The sequence below is a fragment of the Ipomoea triloba genome, chromosome 6, assembly GCF_003576645.1.
Source record: "Ipomoea triloba cultivar NCNSP0323 chromosome 6, ASM357664v1".
NCBI lineage: Eukaryota > Viridiplantae > Streptophyta > Magnoliopsida > Solanales > Convolvulaceae > Ipomoea > Ipomoea triloba.
The window spans coordinates 16,473,290-16,494,435 of NC_044921.1; the positions used below are offsets into that span (position 1 = coordinate 16,473,290).

The 21,146-nt window shown below is 32.2% G+C and overlaps 2 protein-coding genes across 3 annotated transcripts in view; both read right to left on the minus strand.

Annotated features, from left to right (window-relative positions):
* LOC116023327 (protein PLANT CADMIUM RESISTANCE 7-like) overlaps positions 1–1,577 on the minus strand; it is a 4,532-nt gene extending 2,955 nt beyond the window's left edge. Inside the window, exons 1-3 of the mRNA XM_031264317.1 lie at positions 1,355–1,577; positions 1,128–1,199; positions 195–404 (exon numbers count right to left, since the gene is read on the minus strand). Of these exons, the coding sequence (XP_031120177.1) occupies positions 195–404; positions 1,128–1,199; positions 1,355–1,484 (412 nt within the window). The 5' untranslated portion in view covers positions 1,485–1,577. The remainder of the gene's footprint in view (positions 1–194; positions 405–1,127; positions 1,200–1,354) is intronic.
* A 4,101-nt stretch (positions 1,578–5,678) lies between these two features.
* Positions 5,679–21,146, minus strand: part of LOC116022253 (DENN domain and WD repeat-containing protein SCD1) — a 20,037-nt gene continuing 4,569 nt past the window's right edge. Inside the window, exons 8-31 of one of the 2 annotated variants that reach the window (XM_031262882.1) lie at positions 18,738–18,958; positions 18,261–18,315; positions 18,091–18,174; positions 17,663–17,858; positions 17,434–17,563; positions 17,267–17,330; positions 17,142–17,186; positions 16,444–16,519; positions 16,236–16,309; positions 16,100–16,150; positions 14,235–14,392; positions 12,523–12,570; positions 11,626–11,683; positions 11,410–11,493; positions 10,940–11,198; positions 10,661–10,860; positions 9,685–9,749; positions 9,422–9,545; positions 7,979–8,160; positions 7,763–7,834; positions 7,521–7,681; positions 7,344–7,385; positions 6,337–6,545; positions 5,679–6,125 (exon numbers count right to left, since the gene is read on the minus strand). In XM_031262882.1, the coding sequence (XP_031118742.1) occupies positions 6,030–6,125; positions 6,337–6,545; positions 7,344–7,385; positions 7,521–7,681; positions 7,763–7,834; positions 7,979–8,160; positions 9,422–9,545; positions 9,685–9,749; positions 10,661–10,860; positions 10,940–11,198; positions 11,410–11,493; positions 11,626–11,683; positions 12,523–12,570; positions 14,235–14,392; positions 16,100–16,150; positions 16,236–16,309; positions 16,444–16,519; positions 17,142–17,186; positions 17,267–17,330; positions 17,434–17,563; positions 17,663–17,858; positions 18,091–18,174; positions 18,261–18,315; positions 18,738–18,958 (2,754 nt within the window). In that variant the 3' untranslated portion in view covers positions 5,679–6,029. Of the gene's footprint in view, positions 6,126–6,336; positions 6,546–7,343; positions 7,386–7,520; positions 7,682–7,762; positions 7,835–7,978; positions 8,161–8,853; positions 9,313–9,421; positions 9,546–9,684; positions 9,750–10,660; positions 10,861–10,939; positions 11,199–11,409; positions 11,494–11,625; positions 11,684–12,522; positions 12,571–14,234; positions 14,393–16,099; positions 16,151–16,235; positions 16,310–16,443; positions 16,520–17,141; positions 17,187–17,266; positions 17,331–17,433; positions 17,564–17,662; positions 17,859–18,090; positions 18,175–18,260; positions 18,316–18,737; positions 18,959–21,146 lie in introns of those variants that run through there. The other variant, XM_031262883.1, reaches the window with a different exon arrangement.

Genomic DNA, 21,146 nt, shown 5'->3' on the forward strand with positions numbered 1-21,146 from the left:
AAATGAATTTATTATTAATAGTTGGGAAGAAAGGAGGAAGGGAAATAAAACCCTTATTTCATTGGGTATGAGTTTTCCCATTGGGTATTCCAAATCGATAGTAGTATTCTAAAAACCTATCTCAACCAGACAATAACAATCACATATCCATACCTTATGCCTAAACCCACCAATCAAACACACCATAAAATTACCTTGGGTGGGGTCAACGCCACGGTTCATGAGCTCTCGGTGTTCCTGGCATAGAGCACAAGGGAGACAGCAGCAATGAACCAAGCAGTCATTACAGGGATCCTCAGGGAGGTTGAAGAAAGCTCTGAGTTTTGTTCTGTAAGTGCATGTATAGTAACATGCACACCCAACACAGGCGAGCAGAAAGTATATAATCCCACCATGAGCACAAGCTGCATGCACAAATACATATATATATGGACTCAATTAAATTAATGTCTTTTTCAATATAATCACTTGTATAAGTACATACTTTTGCAATAAACTAAAACATTTTTTTTCAATAAATTTGATGAAATAAGCTCATCATAAAAACTTGAGGTGTTAGTTCTAGTTTTAGTGTTGATAGATCTTGACTATTGTGCATGTTTTTCCTCTGTTGGAGTAAGTCTTGTGTGAGATCGTTCACCTGAGATGACATGCATGCATGTAATACGTTTCTGTAAAGTGTAATACATTTCTATGAAGATATAAAAAGTATCAGAACAGCCTCATCAATTGAATTATGCGCCTAAGGTGTGCACCTCAACAACCAATTCATCTTCTCTCTTCTCCTCTTTTTTTTTTTTTTTTTTTTTTTTTTTTTTTTTTTTCATTCAATGGGTTCCACAAAAACTTTGCATTTACAGGAGAAAATTTTGAAAAAGATCCACCCCCAATAGTAAAAAAATCTCTTCCCAATTTTTTTTTTAATCTAAAAAAACTCTCAAATAAAGAATTAATCTTGAGGATACTCTTACTTTATATATTTTAATTAACTAACAAATATTATACGTCCCACGTGAAGCAGACTCACACAATACTTATTTAGGGCGGGATTAATATTGAAATCAACTATATATAACATGACTGCTAGCTTGTTTGCATGGATTTATTATCTGTTGAAGGCTTCTTACATGTAACTCCATTATCAATTATTTCAGCATTCCTGCCAAAGGTGATGCAAGGGCAGCACCAAGTCACACAGCCTGCACCAAATTAAAACCCACAAATAAACAATTAATTATTTCACAAATAGAGAGATTAATTAGTTAAAATTAATTATTATTGAAATTATATATTCTATGAAGAGAAAAGTTTCAATGAAAATACAAACAAATTCATAAAATGAATGAAGCCTTACAATTTGAGGAGTCTTCGCAACAACCACATAAGCCGGTGGTCCATTGACTGGGTACTCCCACCGGAGCTCCGACCGGCTGCCCATAAGCGGCTTTTCCGTTCACTTCACCGTTAACATAATTTGCACACATTATAATAGCTATATATGAGAATATAATAGAAATAACAAGTTAGTGTATGGATATGTGCAGAAGGGAAAGGTAGCAATTCAAGCTTGAATGCTTGAAGTAATTCATTCAAATATATATAGCATTGGAGCCCTTAGACAATACATCATCATAAGAAAATACTAATACATGTTGGGGAATTATAGTTGTGTTTTTTTAAATTAAAAAAAAAAAAAAAGTAAACAAAGAAGGTTGTTGCATTATATTATATATGTTCATGCAACATTATATTATTTAAGTAATATAATTCTCTCAACTAAATTGATCGGACAACTAACTTAGTAATCATAATGTTTCAAATTTTTACTCTCTGTGAGAACGGTTTAATAATCTTTTTAGTTTAAACCAGTCAGGTATAAACAATCTAGGTTAGTTTATCCTTGTAGTTCTTTGTCGGCTAGAATTACAATGCAAGTTTCACTCAAAGTACACTTTGGTGTAGTTGTTACGAGCTTCTCCGTAAATAAAAGTAATATAATAGTTAATTAATATTAAAGTATCGTTAACAAGTTGAAGTAAATGTGTTGAGGATGGAACATGCAGGCCATCAAATTCGTGGGATAAAATGCTATTTCAACGACCAAGTCAAAGTCAACCTTTCTTTTTATTAATCCCTGAATTAAAGATTGAACATGCATGCCAGCAAATTGGATGATAAGTCACTACATCAACCACGTACCAAGTATATGTCAAACTCGAACGTTGTTTTAAGAACTTTGACATTTTTAATTCTAAGAAATATATAGTTAAAATTTAAAATTTGGTCATTGATTACTTTTCTTTTTCTTTTTTTCTTTCTTTCTTTCTTTCTTTTACTTATAGTGCTGATTATTTTATTTTATTTTTACAAGTACTTTTATTTCTTTTTGTTAAATTTGACAATTTTTAACAGGACTTATTAACACATTATACAACTAGTATAGATGCAAAAATAACTAATGTTTATGCCTTTACATTTAACTCATTAATAACTTGTTAAACTTATCGTGTGTCGATACATTTACTTAAACTGGTTAAGGTTGATTTCTCATTACAAGAGCATTTTCTCAATGTGCAATGTCTAACGAGGAAAAGATCTAAAATTTAAATTTAAAAAAAAAAAGATCTAAAATTAATTACTTGATTTATTTCATTTTTATATAGCTAAAAGTCAAAAATAGGGTGCAAATTTCAATAATCAATAAAGAAGAGTTTCAATGAGCTCCATTAATTGTTTCCCTGACAAGCACGGCAAATTATACCAATTATCATGGAGGTAAACCGTCGTTCAAAAATAACATTTAGATTCTGACATTCTGTATCTATAGTTGGCACATTTTGTATATATAGTTGAGAGTTTCTATACATGTAGCTATTATATTATGTGTCAGCAATTATCAATTTATTTGTTTACATATACAAAAATTGTTAACTGTAGGTGCAGAATGGGTTAACTAAAGGTACAGAATTTTTGTATCAAAGTTCACAATGCAATATGAACTCTGATCCATGGTATAACAATTGGACAAGCACTACTTGAGGCTAGTTTGTGAATTACTTGGCTATTCTAAAATCACAATGGGGAAAATATAATATTAATCCAAAAATTATTTTGAAGAATTGTGAATTTGACTTGGAGAATTTTTTTAAAAAAATATAAACTAGCTTGCCTTTTGCATAAGCAATGTCTTGTGATATTCTACAATGCACTTTTAAACGCTTTTGAGTATTTTCTTTCTTTCTTTCTTAAGAAATTCATCGATAGCTAAACTCTTCATACACTTTGTGCACATAACCAAGGAGAAAGACAAAAGACAACCAGAAGTGCTGTGAAGCTCTTTAGCTCATGACTTGAGCAACTTTGAACAAAGACCCAATTCGGTATTGTCAACTAATTAACAACTCAATCAACACCACTTATATCTACAAAAAGTTCAAGGTTATATTCCAAAAGAAATAAATTTAACACAATTATTACTTGACTTGATTAAATTGAAGCTAAGAGGGATCTTATTTGACTTGATTAAATTGAAAAATAAGACAAAAATTAACATACATGATACATCCAAAATCTTATCCCAAGAAAGTTTAGAACTAAACAATTTTGCAAACTTGAAAGAAAACAAGTGATCATATTCTGGTGATGGCCGGTGCTAATTATAAAGATTAGTCTACTAGGAGTTTCTCTTCCAAGATGAATTTCAACAATACACTTCCTAATAATTAGATCATTCAAAGTCCAAAATATCTATTTTCAAAGAAAATAAAAAGTCCAAATTATCTATATACGCATTGCACCTTAATGAGCGGTCAGATTAGATGTAGTTGCAATTCAATTACAACACAATTTTTTGGTCATCCAAATTACCATGTTTGGTTGGAGGGAATTACAATTCCACCAAATTGCAATTCCTTCATTTTGTTGAATTGCAATTCATTCCCTCCCCATATGAATTGCAATTCAATTGGAAAAGGAAAGGGAAAAATGAGGAAAAAGATTTTTTTACCCTTGATTATTATTAGTATTATTATTACACAAGTACATTTTAGTTTTTATAGTTTATACCGCTTCTTCCCTTCTCATTCTCAATAATTATATTCCTCCTACCAAACAATGTGATTTGAATTCCTATTCCACCTTATTTTTTTCTCAGTGAATTACAATTCATTTTCCTCCTAATTTCTTCCTTTTAACCAAATGTCCTGGTGAATAAAATTCTAAAAGAATAAGGGAAAATGGTGGTTTTAATTAGTCCATTAATTATACACAAAATTTCCCCTTCAATTATGTGTAATGTGGCAATTTTTATCCACCACTAACAAATTATGTTAATATTAATAATGCATTTTAAATTTCTAAATTATTGAGGGGCACCTTAGTCGTTTTTTATTTATACCATTTGTATTAAATAATTAATTAATCATTGTAACAGAGTCAGTAGGTTGAGAAAGTAGTTATGAACAGATACTACATTGTAACAACTCAGTAGTACTCAAAAAAAAAAATTAATTAATCATTCAGTTTGACAGACACATGTTTTTTAGCTAGTGGAGTGTAGCAAAAAATTAACATTGCACTTCAAATTCTAAAAATATTGAAAGGCATTAGTCATTTCATAGAGTTTTCTCAATTTCCCTCAACTAAATCTTCATATATATACCGATTCTCTTCATTTGTAATGAAGAATTGATATGATCTAATATGCTTGTTTTTTGTGATGTCTTGTTACGAATAGAAAATTGAAAATGCAATTGTGGTAGAACTACGACTACTCTCTTTTCTATTTTTTTTTTTTTTTTTTTTTTTTTTTTTTTTTTTTTTTTTTTTTTTTTTTTTTTTTTTTTTTTTTTTTTTTTTTTTTTTTTTGTAAAGAAAATGGAAATAACATATGAATTGAAAGTGCTAGATTGAAGACTCACTCCACCTTATTGACATGATTACATGTTTTAATTTGTAATATTTAATAAACTAATTAGAAACCAAAAAAAAACTTTAAATTTTTAACTACACTCCAATGACCAAAAAAAAAAAAAAAGCGTCTGACAAATTCAAGACTAATTAATTATTTAATACAAAATAATATAAATAAAAAATAACTAAAGTATCCTTCAATAATTTGGAAATTTAAAATGCATTATTAATATTAACATAACTTGTTAGTAGTGACTAAAATTGCCATTTTACACACCATTGAAGGGGAAAATATGTGTATGGTAATAATTATGAAACGAGTCTACAATATGGGTATGGTAATAATTATGAATCGAGTCTACAATATAGGTATAATTGATGGACTAAAAGTCTAAAACCACCATTTTCCAAAAGAATAATATAAAAGGACAAAAGTGACTTTAATGTCACATGTTAAAAAAATGTTTGCAACAAATTTGGCCAAGCGACAAAAAATTCAAAGTAAATAACAACACCAACAACTTGATGACCCAAAAAAAAATGATACTATATTCATAGAAAGTTAGAAACAATAGTAATATATATATCACTTTTGTTAACTCACTTTGTATAAAAAAAATCAAAATATCCTTCTATTTAACGACATTTCAACGATTTTGTTGACTAAGGAAAAAAAATACTAAAAGTGAACTACTACCTATAAATCTAGGACCAAAAATGAAATTAACTCCTTTTTCAAATAATGTTAACATACAAAATGAGTGTAATTACTCACAACCAAAAAACATTGTTTATCAATGTTGTGAATTCCGCAGAATGTTAAGAACTTCATGTATATCTGTAGTAGAACAATATATTATGATGTTTTGTATATTAATGGTGCTAACCATTTGTGGCAACAATCACAGAAATCTCCTAGTCCAACTTCAAAACAATTCCTCAAACCATTGGCAATTTCTTTGGAAAGAAAAACATCAAGGATTTACGTTACAAAGATTCCAAAATTAGCCTTTCACAGGAGAGGGAGAGTGACAAGGATACAAAACCGGTAGCAGATAACATACGTAACACGAAAAACTCTGAAAATCCATTGAAATACACGATTTGGGAAGCAGAATTTAGATGTTAATTGTTGCATCCCACAACCTAAGCATCCCGTTGCGTCCACCACTGCATATCCTTTTCCTTTCAAGGTCTGAAGAGATACACCGTACCTAAAAACACAAAAGGTAATGTCAATTGGCAATGGATAACAACAGTTCTAAAGTTACTGGCTCGTGCAGGCCATGCGGTCAATAAGTGATGCTAAATAAAAGGAGCGAGTTGCGATAGCGCAAAGTAAAGAGTTGAAAGGAAAAATAAAAGCACGTTATGGTAAACTGGAAATGTAGGACTACTAATTCTCGTGAAGACTGGGAAACAAACCATTGCAGCTGTTTTCTGGGGAGTCCTGTAAAGCTGCCATCCACCCATCTTCAAACCAGTGCCAGATAAATTACCTAGTCTCTCTTGAGGTCGATGGAAGAGAGACATTGAATTATCGGCTGCCCCAACTCCTAGCCAGTGTTCTCCAGCATTTATGGATAATATGGAACCAGAATGAATAGTAACGTTCTTTACACATCTTATACCACCTATCAAAACAGAACATGAAGTATTAATTACAGAACATATAGCATTAATTATATTAATATGAAATATGAATGATGAAGCATAGCACTTAAAATTTTTACATGGAGAGTTGGATGAAATAAAGGACATAATTCACTATGATATACTCCGTACCATTTTTAACCTTAAAAGAACTCACAGAAAAGCAAAAAGGCAAACAACAGTTTACATAAACAAAGCTCCTCTAACTATGCAAAAGCAAAAATAAAATATTTCAACTCCAACACCAGATTATAATTTGCATTGAAGTTTTCCAGCAGATTAGAATTATCAATGAAGCCAGAAAAATCATGCAAGAAATTTCCAAAAGTGGGTCAGCAATATATATCAATATGCTAACCGGTTATCAATTACTCTCTTTGTCCCATTTTGTTTGTCAGATTTACTATTTTGAGGGTCAATTTGACTAAATCTTCTCTTTTAATACTCTAACTTGTGAAATTAAAATTTAGATATTGTGAAACTACAAATTATGTATTACTTATTTCAAGAATCAAAACTCTTCTAAAAAATTATTCCGTATGTTTTAAAACACTGGTCAAAATTAGATTCTGTTGACCCTTAGAAAATGACACAGGACAACCCTTTTGGGATGAGAATAGCATTTAACATCTTATTTCTTTTTGGAAAAGTATATGTATAACCATTGCTATGTTTGATGCTGTCCAATAAAAGAGGCAGAAGATGGGTAAATTGAAAACAGAAACATCCAACAAATAATCTTAAAGATGTTAATCTGAAAAGATTTATGCCATTCATACCATCATCACTTTCCCAAAACCGGAGAAGGCCATCAGTTGAACCTGAAAAGATATCATCGCACCTTAGAAGGTAATCTTGATGAATCTGGCAAGTGTGGGTTTGCACCACCACAATAAAATCTTGAGAGATTATCTATTCAAAGACATTGGTCAAGAAGTGAGCCAGAAATGAGTAACCTGTTATTATCCCTTTATCTTGCAAAGAGTACTCCGCACATAAGATTGGACCAGCATGGCAAGCTAGAACAGCATCACATGTCCCTCGGGAGACAGACCACATCCGTGCAGTCCAATCATCACTACCTGTAATAACTGTGTCCCCCACCATTCTAATTGACCTGTTTCACAAATTTATTATCGAATAACCATCAATGAGATACATAACTGGAGATATGAAATATTCCATGTCCTTTGCTGACCTGATCCATTTTGTGTGACCCATTAGCTTGTGCATCTGCCTTCCAGCACGGATGTCCCAAATATTTGCAACCCTTCAAACAAGAGTTAATAGAGGGTCAGGTTTTGTTTGTAATAGAAATATAGAAATACAAACTCAGTAAAAGGAAGAAACAAATAATAAAGACTCAGAGAGGAAAAATACATAATTGAACAGTAGAAAATTCTAAGCAACATACGTATCTCTGCCTGCAGCAGCCAAGATTCCTGTTGAATCATCATATTCCATACAGAGAACAGCACCTGAATAACGACCCACGGTAGCCACACAGGTATCTGTTCTCACATCCCACATTTTTACGGTTCCATCATGAGCAGCTGTAAGTACTCGCTCACCTGACAACATGCGCACACAGCTGACCTACAGGATTCATGACCATGATAAGTGAATGGAATGTCTTCAGCAAGATATGGTGAAAAGGATCAGTTCCATAATTATTAATAAGCAATCTGAAAACATTCTATGAACATTTTTTATTTTGTAAGTGAAACATTTTAAGAACATCTATGAACGACAACACAAAAAAAAACAAGTATCATTAATCAAAACTCTGATTGTTTGGGTTTTCAAAAAAAAAAAAAAAAGAACTCTGATTATTTGGCCTTTTAAGTCCAAGCCACTAAGCAACAGCCTCATATGAACAGAAACCTTTGCTCTGGCCAATTTTCATAATTTTGGGAAGGAGCCAGAAATCTGTTCGCTGCAGTATCAAATCTCTTGAATGGAATAATCTGTACTTGAAAAGAATGAGGTGCTTGCAAAAGTAAAATTATCTCTATGGTTATACCTGCTTCTCTCCAAATAATAAATGATTCAATTCACATAGGTAGCACAGATACGGGAAATGAGACACGGTATATGGGGAAATGGCAATTTTTAAAATGTAGAATACAAAGCGTAAGGGAAAAATGCAAATATAAATAAATAAATAAATATATAAATATAAATATATATATATATATATATTTGCAAATATTTTTTTAAATATGCATAAATATTAATTTTCAACTGGTTCCATAATTAAAAATGCATACACTATTGGGATATATAGACCATAATAAAAAATACAGGAGTATATAGGGGTTGGAGTAAGGAATAAGAATCCACATTTCTTTTGACCTTTTTTTTTTTTTCAATTAGACCCCTGAAATGCATTTATTTTTAGAAAATGCACCTAGAAACCTATTTTAGTTATGGAAATGTCTCCAAAATGTTTCTGATGAGTTTTCAATGTGGAAATATGTCCGCAAGACAAAAACGTTCACCCCTAAGAGCTTTCGTGCCTCACATATTTGCACCATATACTCTACCCATTCAAATTAAGTAAGCAAGTACATATTTATTGTGAAAAAGTGGAACTATTGGACACATCAAGGAACTGGCTGTTCTTATTCTAATCTTACCTTTCTAGAGTTTGAGCTTACACAAAGTTCGATTTTACTTTCCCCTTTATGATCATTATTACTTCAAATTAGCAGCTGCCTAAGTATTTCCTCTTCTGCCAACGTGCAGCTTTTACAAAATAGAAAACCAAATAGTCCATTTGGCAAAATGAAAGTATCCAAATAAAGTAGCACATGGGGATAAATAAGATATGTTAAGATAGGATGTAGTGTCAAACCTGTCCCTCATGGCCCTTCAGTTCTTCAAGTAGCTGAGTTGTCTGTTTATCCCAGACAATCACATTCTGGTCATCGGATCCTGATACTACTTTCCCTCGATCAGAACTAATTGCCCTGACAGTCCTGCATAGAAGATAAATAGAAAATTAATTTAAAAATTACATCCTTTTTCTTGTATGTAGCTAAAGCTAGGAACTTTATATCTTTTGCAGGCAATTCAGTTAAAATCAGCCAATTAAAAGAAGGATGAAAAATTTAGCACCTAGAATGCCCATTCAATGTTGCCCTAAGTTCAGAACCACGGAGGCTGGGGTCCCAAATTCTAACCTGCACAAACAAGACAATACATTTCAAATCAAGATGGAAGTTCACGTTGCAGAAACAAGGACAACAAAGATGTGAATAGAGGACTGAGAAATCCTCCTTCCACTCTAAGAAGAATGTTAAACCAAAAACCTCCTACCCCCATAAGATGAATATTATGCCAAGCCAACCATTTATAAAGCACCAACACTTGTGTCCACAAATTATAATTTCACCAGAACAAATACACCCTTACTCATTTTAGAGTTAATCAACATAAAGTTTTTAACTGCATTAAGTCTGTCCAAAGACTACTAAGACATGATTCCCAAAAGTTAGGGACCATTTGGTAACTCAATAAGTTGCTTCACGTGTGGACCGAATATTTTTTGAGATGCCAAACACATGAAAATATTTCGATGATGGGTGTCACTCGGTGTTAAAACCTAGTACCTTTTACCTACTCTGCCTACTCTAATATCATATTGAAGTATATGATCCACCTCAAGTAAAAGCTTAAAAAGTATTAGTGAAGATATTCATTAATCATTTTATATTTATCCTCAACACTTAACTTTTGAGCCCAACACTACATAACATTTTTTTTTGTTATATTGGGAGAGAAAAAACTTGAATTTCTCAAGAAAAATATAGAGGTTATACACACATAGAAATACACTCATACAAGGGAGCAATGGCTAAATTCTCTAAAATCAAATACTACATACATAAAAGCAAGGAACTTGAATTGACAAGAGACAATGTTACTTGTTGATGTGCATTTTGTTAAATTTCTTTACCTAAACAATCATGTGAAGTTAAAGGCATTTAATTAGAGAGACAAATCTTGTATGTCTAGCAGCTAGCAATTATGGGGAGTGGCCCTGAATGGAAAACTTCTTAACATAATATTTTAAATCATTATGATATCTCACCGTGGTGTCAGTGCTTCCACTGATAAAGAAACCTGCATCCTCACGGTCCCCAACTAGATCCCACACCTCTCTTTTTGTCACACAATGTATGGTGGTGACTGCTCCAGTGTGGCCTCTGAGCATACGAATGCTGGTATGCATTTTCTTTTGCCCAGCTGCAGACAAATCTTGTTTGCGAGGAGCCCCACTCTCATTAGAGGCTAAATGCAGAAGACAATGAGGCTTCAAAAGGCAATTCTATTCAGGAATTATTGTATTAGACTTTGAAAGGATGTGTACCTAAAGAGCCACTATCAGAAGCCCACTTGCGAACCCGACTAAATGAGTTGGCTCTCAGTGAAGACTCCCTGCTGAACATGCTCTGGACCCAGCTTCGCCCAACACCTGATACCTCAGCCGGTTGTTGATCATCATCAGCGGCATCTTTACGTGGAGAGGGAACACCAAAGGCTGATGCAGATTGTGATTTGACTGAATAGATTCCCCAGTAACCAATGAACATCTGCCGGATATGTGATAGATATCCCCGAAGTCTTATCTGATTCAATTCGTCAAATCATCACATTTACAAGTAAATTCACAAACAATAAGTATTACTATTTGTTTCATTTTCTCATATTAGACTTTCAAAAACTGAGCTGAAAGAGAACAAAGACAAACTCGTTCTGAACGTTGGTATCATAACTGAAATTGAAGAGGAGTTGAACAGTGTATAATAATAAGACTATAAACTCTATAAAGTAACTTACAATATGCTTATAACCAATGTTATTCTTCCCAGCAATAGTTTCAATCATATACCACGCATCATTGTCATGAAGTCCAAGCCCAGCCTTACATAATAAGAGAAGATTAGGAAATGACTAACCAGAAACTGCTGTTGATTAGAAAAAGAAAAATTTAACAGTTGCTAGAAAGAACTTTTTTTTTTCTTTCAGCATGGGGGATGCGTACAGAGGCATTACCATGTGAGTTGCAACAACAATAAGCTGAGTTGTTACCAAAGTCGCGTAATTTGTTGACCTGACATAAAAAGAACACGCATGAATTTATAACGTTTTTGTCTCCAGATTTCCAAGTTGCACTTTTATATAAACATTGGGGGTGGATTAATGTTCATAAGACACGCAACCACAAAATTTTAATATATATACACAGACACATATATGTTACTACTAATTCATGCAAGCTGATCCACTCACAATGTCAAACCAAGGACAGTGTACATGTTAGGAGTAATGGGAGTTTCACACTCTCTAGGTGACTTCTTAATATGCATTCTAGATTCATGTACCCATTAGGCCATTACTCTTCATTCTCAAGATATGAAGTAATACACTCTTAACTGTGATTTGAATTTCATTTCAATAAAATATTTGTATAGTATGTTTGACAATTACACAAATCTTCAACTAAAAATTGTCTTTATGTGCCAGGTTACCATCACATACAGACAAGTGGCTAGAACACTCCGATTTTCTTAAAATAGGATAAGTGTGTGGGGAGGCATCTTTCTTGGAGTACAAGAGCTATTGATGTCAAATGTGGAAATGACATCATAAAATCCCCATGCTTGTTATCAGGGTAACAGTGCAAATAAATACACAAAAGAGTAAAGGATTCTAGATGAGCTTATGCCTAGGCTGGATACAAACCAAATGTATAACAAGTAATAGGGGAGTTCAGATAGCAAACATTTTGTTACTGGTTGAAATTGAATAACTAGTAAATTCAAACATGCCATGGAAAGAAAAAAACAAAAGTAAAGGTGAAAGTGGTGAAGAAAAGACCCATATATAGTGAGGAATTCGGTCTCTCTTTCACACACATACAAAATGGAAATCACAAGCAGCATTCCTTACTTGCTAGAATATCTATCCAGTAGAAAGTCAAAGTAACCTTCCCAAAAGCTGCAAAGAATCAAAGAGATAATAGTTATAATAAGCTTAATAAAATATTTCAGAGGCCTCTGAGTTTCTAAGTAGGGCCAGTTTTACAACACTGAGAACTGAAGCCAGAAACTATGTGTGACACTGAACACTTTGAATTGCTGAAATTCATTTCATTACCAGCAAATTTAACAACTGGAGTTAATTACATTTTCAGAAAACAAATAACTGTGAATTCATCAATTGTTTAGAAATCATGTATATCATAATTTTTGCACAGATAATGGTTATCAAATATTAACAAATTTCACCCAAAAAAGAAAACTATTACTATTATTGTTACAACCATCATTATCATAATAATGGCAATATATTTAGGTGTAACTGTGTATAACATAACTTTATAATTTTATATCCATGTCTCATATACTAAACATTATTTCTTACTACTATATTTTATTAGATATATATGTATTTAGGTATTGTATATAATAGGAATATATGTATTGAATAATGAAATCCACTTCAACTAAAAACTTAAGCTATTAGTAAGGATACACAATTATTATTATTATTATTATTATTATTATTATTATTATTATTATTATTATTATTTATTTATTTATTTATTTAACATCAACACACCACACTCACATGTGGGCCAAATACCTTTTTGATGAGTCAAAATAAAAGGCCATATTGTTATGACTGGTAGTGCACTGGTGCATGGGATTCAAACCAGGACCTTTTGTGTGCTTTAGTACCCCATATTAAATGAAGTGTTTCACCTCAACTAAAAGCTAAAGCAATTAGCAATGATATACATTTAATATCTTATATTTATCCTCAACAATATGTATAGAAGTTTGAGCCTTGTTGAGTGACCAAGTGCTACAGGTAGATATTTAGGGCACCTAGGACAGAAAATTGGTTAAGGACCAAGGGATGCCGATAGATTTTTGTAAATGTAAGAGGTCTATAGAAGCATTAATTATGGACACTATTCAAAAGTAGGAGAGATAAAATGAGTAGAAGAAGACAAAAGAATGCATGAAGTAAATAATACAAATTAATCTCAGCTTGAAGAAGCAAATAAGTTGCAGGTGCCAAACAAAAATCCAATTCTTGAATTTCATTAGTTTTTTAGCTCAAAGGAGCTTTCTACATGGTCAGCTCTTTGGTTCACACGACGTTTTCATACACAATTATTTGGGGTCCAATTAAGGATTCTTGACATATCCACAAGTGCTGCTTTTCAGGTTTTACAGTGGTCTTGGTAGTTGGTACTAGTTCGTAACTTGCAAGTTGCAACAACTCAGTTGCATGCCTTTGGTTGAATTTAAAGTGGCACAACTTGCTTATCAAAAAAGGCACAAGTGCACAACTGAATAGACAGGAAAAATATGAAAAGGAAAAACACAATTTATGGAGTGGAACATGTTAGAGAGATAAGTGGGGAGTTGAGAGACTAACTCCTAACCTACGGTTTTGAGTTTGAATTATGTGGTTAATGCCTCTCATCCTTCTGTATAAATAGCCTAGCTTGTATAGCTTCATCATCAGTAAAATATACACTCTTACAGTCGTATGAACCTTTCTCTTTGTTAATCAACAGAATACATAAAAATGAATTATTTTGACACGAAAGACCTTTATCTTGACACAGGTGAATTTCAGAAGCATACCGCAATTCCTCCCAGATGGATAGAGATCGAAGATGTCTTTGAACATAGTCAGAAACATTATTCACGTCCTTTTTGTACATTTCAGCAGAAACTTCAAGGGCATCTCTGACTGTTGCCATGTCATTACGGGAAGTAGCACGGCTAATAGCCGTTTTTAGCTGCAGTTTTGCAAAAATAATTCATGTTATAGAAAGCATGTCCATGATGATCTTTTAAACCTCTTCCCCAACTGGGCCTCTCCATTTGGTATCACGTTATTTCTGCAAAGACCCTTATTGTACACACTTTGTACAGTTCAAAATTCATTTTGTTCAAAAGTGGAGGATATTGTAATGCAGAATACTGATCTATGTTCATATAGCAATTACAAGATAAGCCAATTTTGCAATATCAGGATATTAGCATTATCTCAGTTTCTAAGATATTTTTCTGAATTGTTTAGTTAAAAACAAATTCTAAATTCTGTATGAGCAGATGGTTAAAACATCTTACTAATTCTATAAAATCCAAGAGTGAAAACACTTCTCAGATTTGAAAAGCAAAACTATGCAAATTTTTTTCCCCCATTTTTTGAGTTCTTTAAGGGTCCGTTTGGAAACCCGGAAAATGACTTTCCGAAGTCACTTTCTGGATTTTCCAGTGTTTGGCTATCAAAGGAAAATTAAGCCAACGGAAAATACCAAAATACTCATTTTGGTGGAAAATGTCTTCAGAGATTATTTTTTTCCCATCATGTTTCTTAAGTTGAAAACTTAAAAGCAAAAATTTCTTTAAGGGTCCATTTGGAAACCTGGAAAATGACTTCCCAGTGTTTGGCTATCAAAGAAAAATGAAGTCAACGGAAAATACTCATTCTGGTCAAAGGAAAAATAACCCATTTTGGCGAAAAATGTTTTTCTACATTTTTAGTTGGAAGACATTTTCCAGATCCCTTTTGCTGTTCTCGTTCTCTGAGTGGTGTCAAATGAGTGGGTTGGTCCGCATTTGTGGTCATTATTTAAACTAGACCGGGCTAACCCAGTTAAAATATGGGTTAGGTCAAGCTAAACAATAAAAATCCTAGACCGGTTTAGCCCAACTCATAGTCCAAAAGATTAAAATTTTTATTTTTTTATTTTTATTTTATTTAGTGCAAAATTATTACATTTATCAATACCTGATCAAAATATGATTGGGTTGGGCTAGACCAAACAATAAAAATCTTGACCTAGCCCACAACCCAAAATTTATTTTTTAAATCATTTTTTTCTTCAATTTCTTCATTTTAGAATTATTACATTTATCATTGCCTAATCAAATATGGGTCGGGTTGGGGCAATCCAAACAATAAAAATCTTGTTCTAACATGACCTGCAATCCAAAAAATTTAAAAGTTTCCATTTATATTTATCAATATATGTATTTATTTTTATAAATAGTGATTATATTTATCAATTTATGTATTTATTTTATTATAATAAGTTATAAGCTAAAAATTATTTATTTACATAATCTTATTATAGTTATAGTTAATATTTATAACTATTACAAATTTTAATTTGTAACTTTGTTTTAATACAAGTAATAATTATTATCATCATTAAAATAATTAATATTTTACAAGAAATAACTTTGTAATAGATTATTGTTCATATTTTAGAAAATAAACCAAATAGAAAAAATATAATTTTTGACAGCCAAAAAAAAAAAAACTCGTTTTATGACCTTTAGCCAAACACTAGAAAATGAAAATCAGAATATGTTTTCCAGAAAATGACTTGTTTTTCAGAAATCGTTTTCCATAAAACATTTTCTGAGTTTCCAAACATACCGGAAGTGAAGGTGTGTAATAATTGTGGCAATTTAGTATTTGTTTAGATATATACCAGTTCTTTCACAGCAATAAACTGCTCCTCAGTCAATTGACAGTTCCAGCCCTATACAACAAATAAAATGGTTGTAAAAATAGACTAAATATTAGGGTAACAATTTAAGCAATCATGAGAAGTGGAAGCTACATACTGAATATATGTGCTCTCTTATACATTCAACAAAGCCACTACCACCAATCCCCTCTGCGTCAGATTCAATTAGAGCTGTTTCAAAAAGTCAACATAGGTTGTCAATTCATGAGTTCAAAGTGCAAGACAAATAACATTTGGCATAAATATCAACAAAGAATGGGAAAGAAATGAAAAATGAACTTCAGAATCTCTCTGGAAAAGCATACCAAGGATAGTTCCATATTCAAATGATGATAGAGGATCATCAGTTGAACCCAGTTTCAAGAGGCGTAACCATAGTCCCTAAACACAAAGCAAACATAAATCATTCCACTTTAACTTGAATAGCATGTTAAAAACTAAAATTAAGGGACCTGCTTGGATCTGCATATGATTATTATCTTAATCTTCAAAGTTGGGTATTGGGAATGGGGAACCTAATGGGGACTATGACCTTGACTTCAAAACTTATGAAAAATAAAATAAAATAAAATAAAACAAATTAACAAAGTTAGATCAATGTAGAATTTTCAGCACTAAAAGTTATCCAGAAAATGTCCCATTTTCCAGTTGAAGATGAAACAAAGAGCATAAGGCATGTATACAAAGATTTATATAGAAGGATCTGAATCCTTAAGGCAAAAGAAAATGATATAAACAAATATGTTACACGCTGTTAGGAAAATATCTTATCACTTAGAGAAAACTCAAGGTGGAAAGTAAACACTCAGTATAAAATGGAAAAAAAGAGGGTAAGACTTGATAGTAAAGACCATTGTTTCAAATTCCTAAAAATTTTATTCTTACTTACATTTCTTTTCAAATAAATCCAATATGAACTACCCATTGAAACATAGAGGAAAGCAGCACAGAAGTGAGAATTCTGACTAAATGAAAATCTTTTCAAAAGCAAAAAAGGTTTTACCTGCAGCTTTACTTTTATGTCCAAAACCATGCGCTCTCTCTCTGCCTGCAAGAGAGAACTCCATTTGTCTTAAGATAACTGTAGGCCTTAATCACACAAATTTTAATCATGATTAGGATACTTACCGCTCTCTCCCTCGGACTTAGGCTCTCAGCTCTTGAGTCATTACCAGCAAGTACCGAAGGTGAACTAATAAAATTGTGTAAAATTTAGTATTAATTGAAAATTATCTTACCTGTAATATTAGTAAGGCACCACAAAATATCAGAATAAATTCTCACATCAGACATACCTAGGAGTATGCCTGCCAGAATATTCAAGAGCTCCACTTGCTGTGGCTAGAATCTGCTTCCTCTTCTCCTCCTGCTCTTCTGTTCTCACATTTTCAGGAAACCTGTCGTAACAATATTTGGCACCTGATCCTGGTGGATGGAAAAATTCAGTCCATCTGGAATGTTGAATATTTCCTCTGGACAACAGGCTGAACAGTCAACATTCAGTAGATTGCAGGGTTAAGATACCTGATACTCCAACATCCGGATCAGATATAGTTATAATGTCTGGCTCAGATAAAAGAGATGGAAGAATTGATAAAGGATTCTGATCCCTGCCAATGGCATCTTGCAACTTATCAAGGAGATTGTTATTGCTTACATCTGAACCAAGACCTCTTTCCAGGTAATCCATGAAACCCTGAGACTCTAAAAACTGACTTATCTGTTGAAACCAGCAGAGACAAATATTTGAGTTGGAAGACAAAATCTTTTAAAATTAAAAGAGAAATTGGAAAAACATTAGAACTTGTAAGGAAGAATTTTCCTAGGGGAAAATGTTTCAAATTTTCATAATCCATAAAATACTCACATTTTGGATATGTTAGGTAGATAACTACTAGCATATTTTATGCATAAGAAAATTTGAAGTGTTTTAAAGTTGAGAAAATTATCACCATTGGATCTGGTGGCTGGTTGGTTGACCGAGAGCGCTTCTTTAAGAAAGCTTGAGTGTTGAAGACCTGAGTTGCAGTATTTTCCTGACAAGGAATGTTGATAATAGTAATTGTCACTTCATATTGCCTAACGAATTATTCATTTAGAGAAAAAGTAAAAAGATTCATACTATAAAATTGCGGTAGCCACCTAATATGGAAGCCAGGAATTTTAAGAATATGAACCTGCACATTGAAGCAAATACAAGTGCTGAGAAACTTAGGGAAATGCATTGTGATAATGTTATCTGCATAGCATTAATTAGATGAATATAACTAGCACAGAGTTGAATTTGAAAGAAAAAAGATAAGCACTAGCCCAACTTGCAAGTGCTTAACTCATAAAAATGTAGCAATATGCCAATATCATAGTGAAGAAATTTACAATGGGCATTTAGCAGCAGTACACAGAACATTTCTGATGACACTACATGGCAATAATTATCACTAAACATAGGTGTTCAACACTCCATTGAATTAGACAGAATTTATTAAAAATCAGCACCAATCAAAATGACAAAATTATCGGAGCTTCAGACATAAGATCAGCAGTTAATCCAAGGAAAGAATGAGTAGGCAATGAAATTTTAATTTTCCACAATGACAACCTAAGCTGAAGGTCATGATCTTCTCCCCATGGCCTGCTCCCACCTCTTAGATTCTGTTCTGTGGCATTACCCATACTGGACTTCATCTGGTCTATCCCAACAACATTTGGATACAACAGCTTCATAATTTCACCACGCAAAGTGCTATACTCAGGCTCTGGTACAGAGGGAATCTCCTCAGATGTAGTGATGCTATTATGTTCAAGGTCCACAATAACTACCTACAACATCAAAGAATGGGTAACATCTAAGTTACTATCAATAAGAATAAATAAATAAATAAATAAATAAATAAATAAAAGATGAAGAAGACAGTAGATAGGCATGGCAATTGGCAATGCAGCAATAAAAACATTGTCGTCTCAACACAGAAGCCTCGCAAACTAGTAAAGCAAATAAAGAGGGCCTAGCTCCATTAGGCAAGAACTTGAAGTCCTATATCCTACTTTTAGTAAAGATATTGACATGTTAACTATGTTTCACTATCAAAAGCCAAAACTAAAGGCATAAAGATCCTTAATCTAATATTTATGGCATGTTTGGTTTACTAAACGAATAGGCTTCAGGAATTGTATTTTAGTATTTGGTTGGTTTAAGGAATAAGAATGTAATAAGTATTGAAACATGAAACACCCCAACACTAAATATTATATATCTAAATGTATAAATAACTAAATACACACACACACACACATATAAAATGTGTTTATACGTGTATTTATTTATATTTTTATGGGAAATAGCATTTTTTTTACCTTGAAATTTATATGAAATAATGAAATAATGATTTCCTTCCTTCAAGTGTTGATGTGAGGCTGTGAGCATTATTGACCCTCTAATTTTTTACAAGGTGGCGGTTTTGGATGTTTTGGCTCCTCAACCCATTATTAAAGACTTCCATAGTTTAAAACTGCAAATTACAATTGTGTCCCTATATTGACTAGCAGGCTCTATACATGCAATGCAAACCTGATGGAATTTAATGGTCTCCATTAGTGAGGAACCAAAACCACCACTTTATGAAAAATTGGAGGTTATTCATGTCAAGAATTGAGGGAATAAAATCGCTATTTCATATAAATACAAGGTCAAAAAATGCTATGTTTCCTATTTTTTAAAAATAAATTCATATATATACTTACATATATGTGTTTAATATATCTTTTTATTTATATATTTTTAAATAAACTTATTAATTATATGCATATATAAGGGAATTTAAGCATTTTCAATATTACAATAAAATAGCTATTCCTAAGAACTTGGGAACAACTATTCCCCCTACAAAGTGAATAGCTCATTCCCTGGTATAAAAAAAATAAAATAAAAATAAAAATAAAATAAAATAAAATAAGCAAACCAAACCAAACCAAATGATGAAATAGGTCTATTCCCAAAAATGCTATTTAATGAAGGTATGAACAAAACATGCTATTAAGAGTTGAGAAAGAATAAAGAATCTTCAAAATATAATTCATTAGGTGTGTCATTGGATAAGCATTCATCCTTGCAATGCCCTTGGTTTTTCTTATCATCTTCATTTTATTTGTTTGTTTGTTTATTTTGATTAGTAAAGAGTAAAATTAAAAGAGGTACCAGGGGGCTACCACCCAAAGATACAGCAGCAAAAAAAAAGAGGACTATCATTAGTCTACACAAGTTGGAATCTATAAAAACACTCAACAAAAGGGATAGTGTGCTTAGGATACTCCCCATGTAACCCAAAGAAAATGGTACGCTCAAAAACATCTCTGAATTTTTTACCAAAGGTCATTTGAACTCCTTCAAAATTCAGTGCAGATTTATCAGATTCCAAATAACCAGAATAAGCAAGCAATCTTACATTTTCTGTTCTAAAGCATTCCACAATAAGAACACATTCTTGACAAATTGCAGCATAGCCCACTGAATACCTCCCAAGGCCAGTATAAAATATCACAATGATTAAGAAATGTTTAGTTGCTTCCTCAGATTTCATGTTTTTACTTCTCAGCTTTGATGTAAAAGAAGTCATAAGGAGCATTAAATGTTTCAAGTTATGATGCTTGCTTTTGTAAGAACATACTTTCTACCAATGACCGTGTTAAATATTGTTCAGAACTAATAATGATTAATCATAGTCCTAACAAACCTTCCATAGTAAAAGCATATATCATGTCATAACAACTTCCTCACGGTATTTACCAAGTTGGAACTACTGTCTTTAATTTTAGTGCTTTCCTTTCTAAAACTATCTGCAAAGATTCTTATGGTCTTCCAAACTCATTACACACACATAACATGATTTGTTCATCAAAAGTTTGCTATACCCTTCAAATAGCTTGCTCCATCCTTCATAACCAAAAAGACATGGAAAAAAAAAAAAAAAAAAAAAAAAAAAAAAAAAAAAAAAAAAAAAAAAAAAAAAAA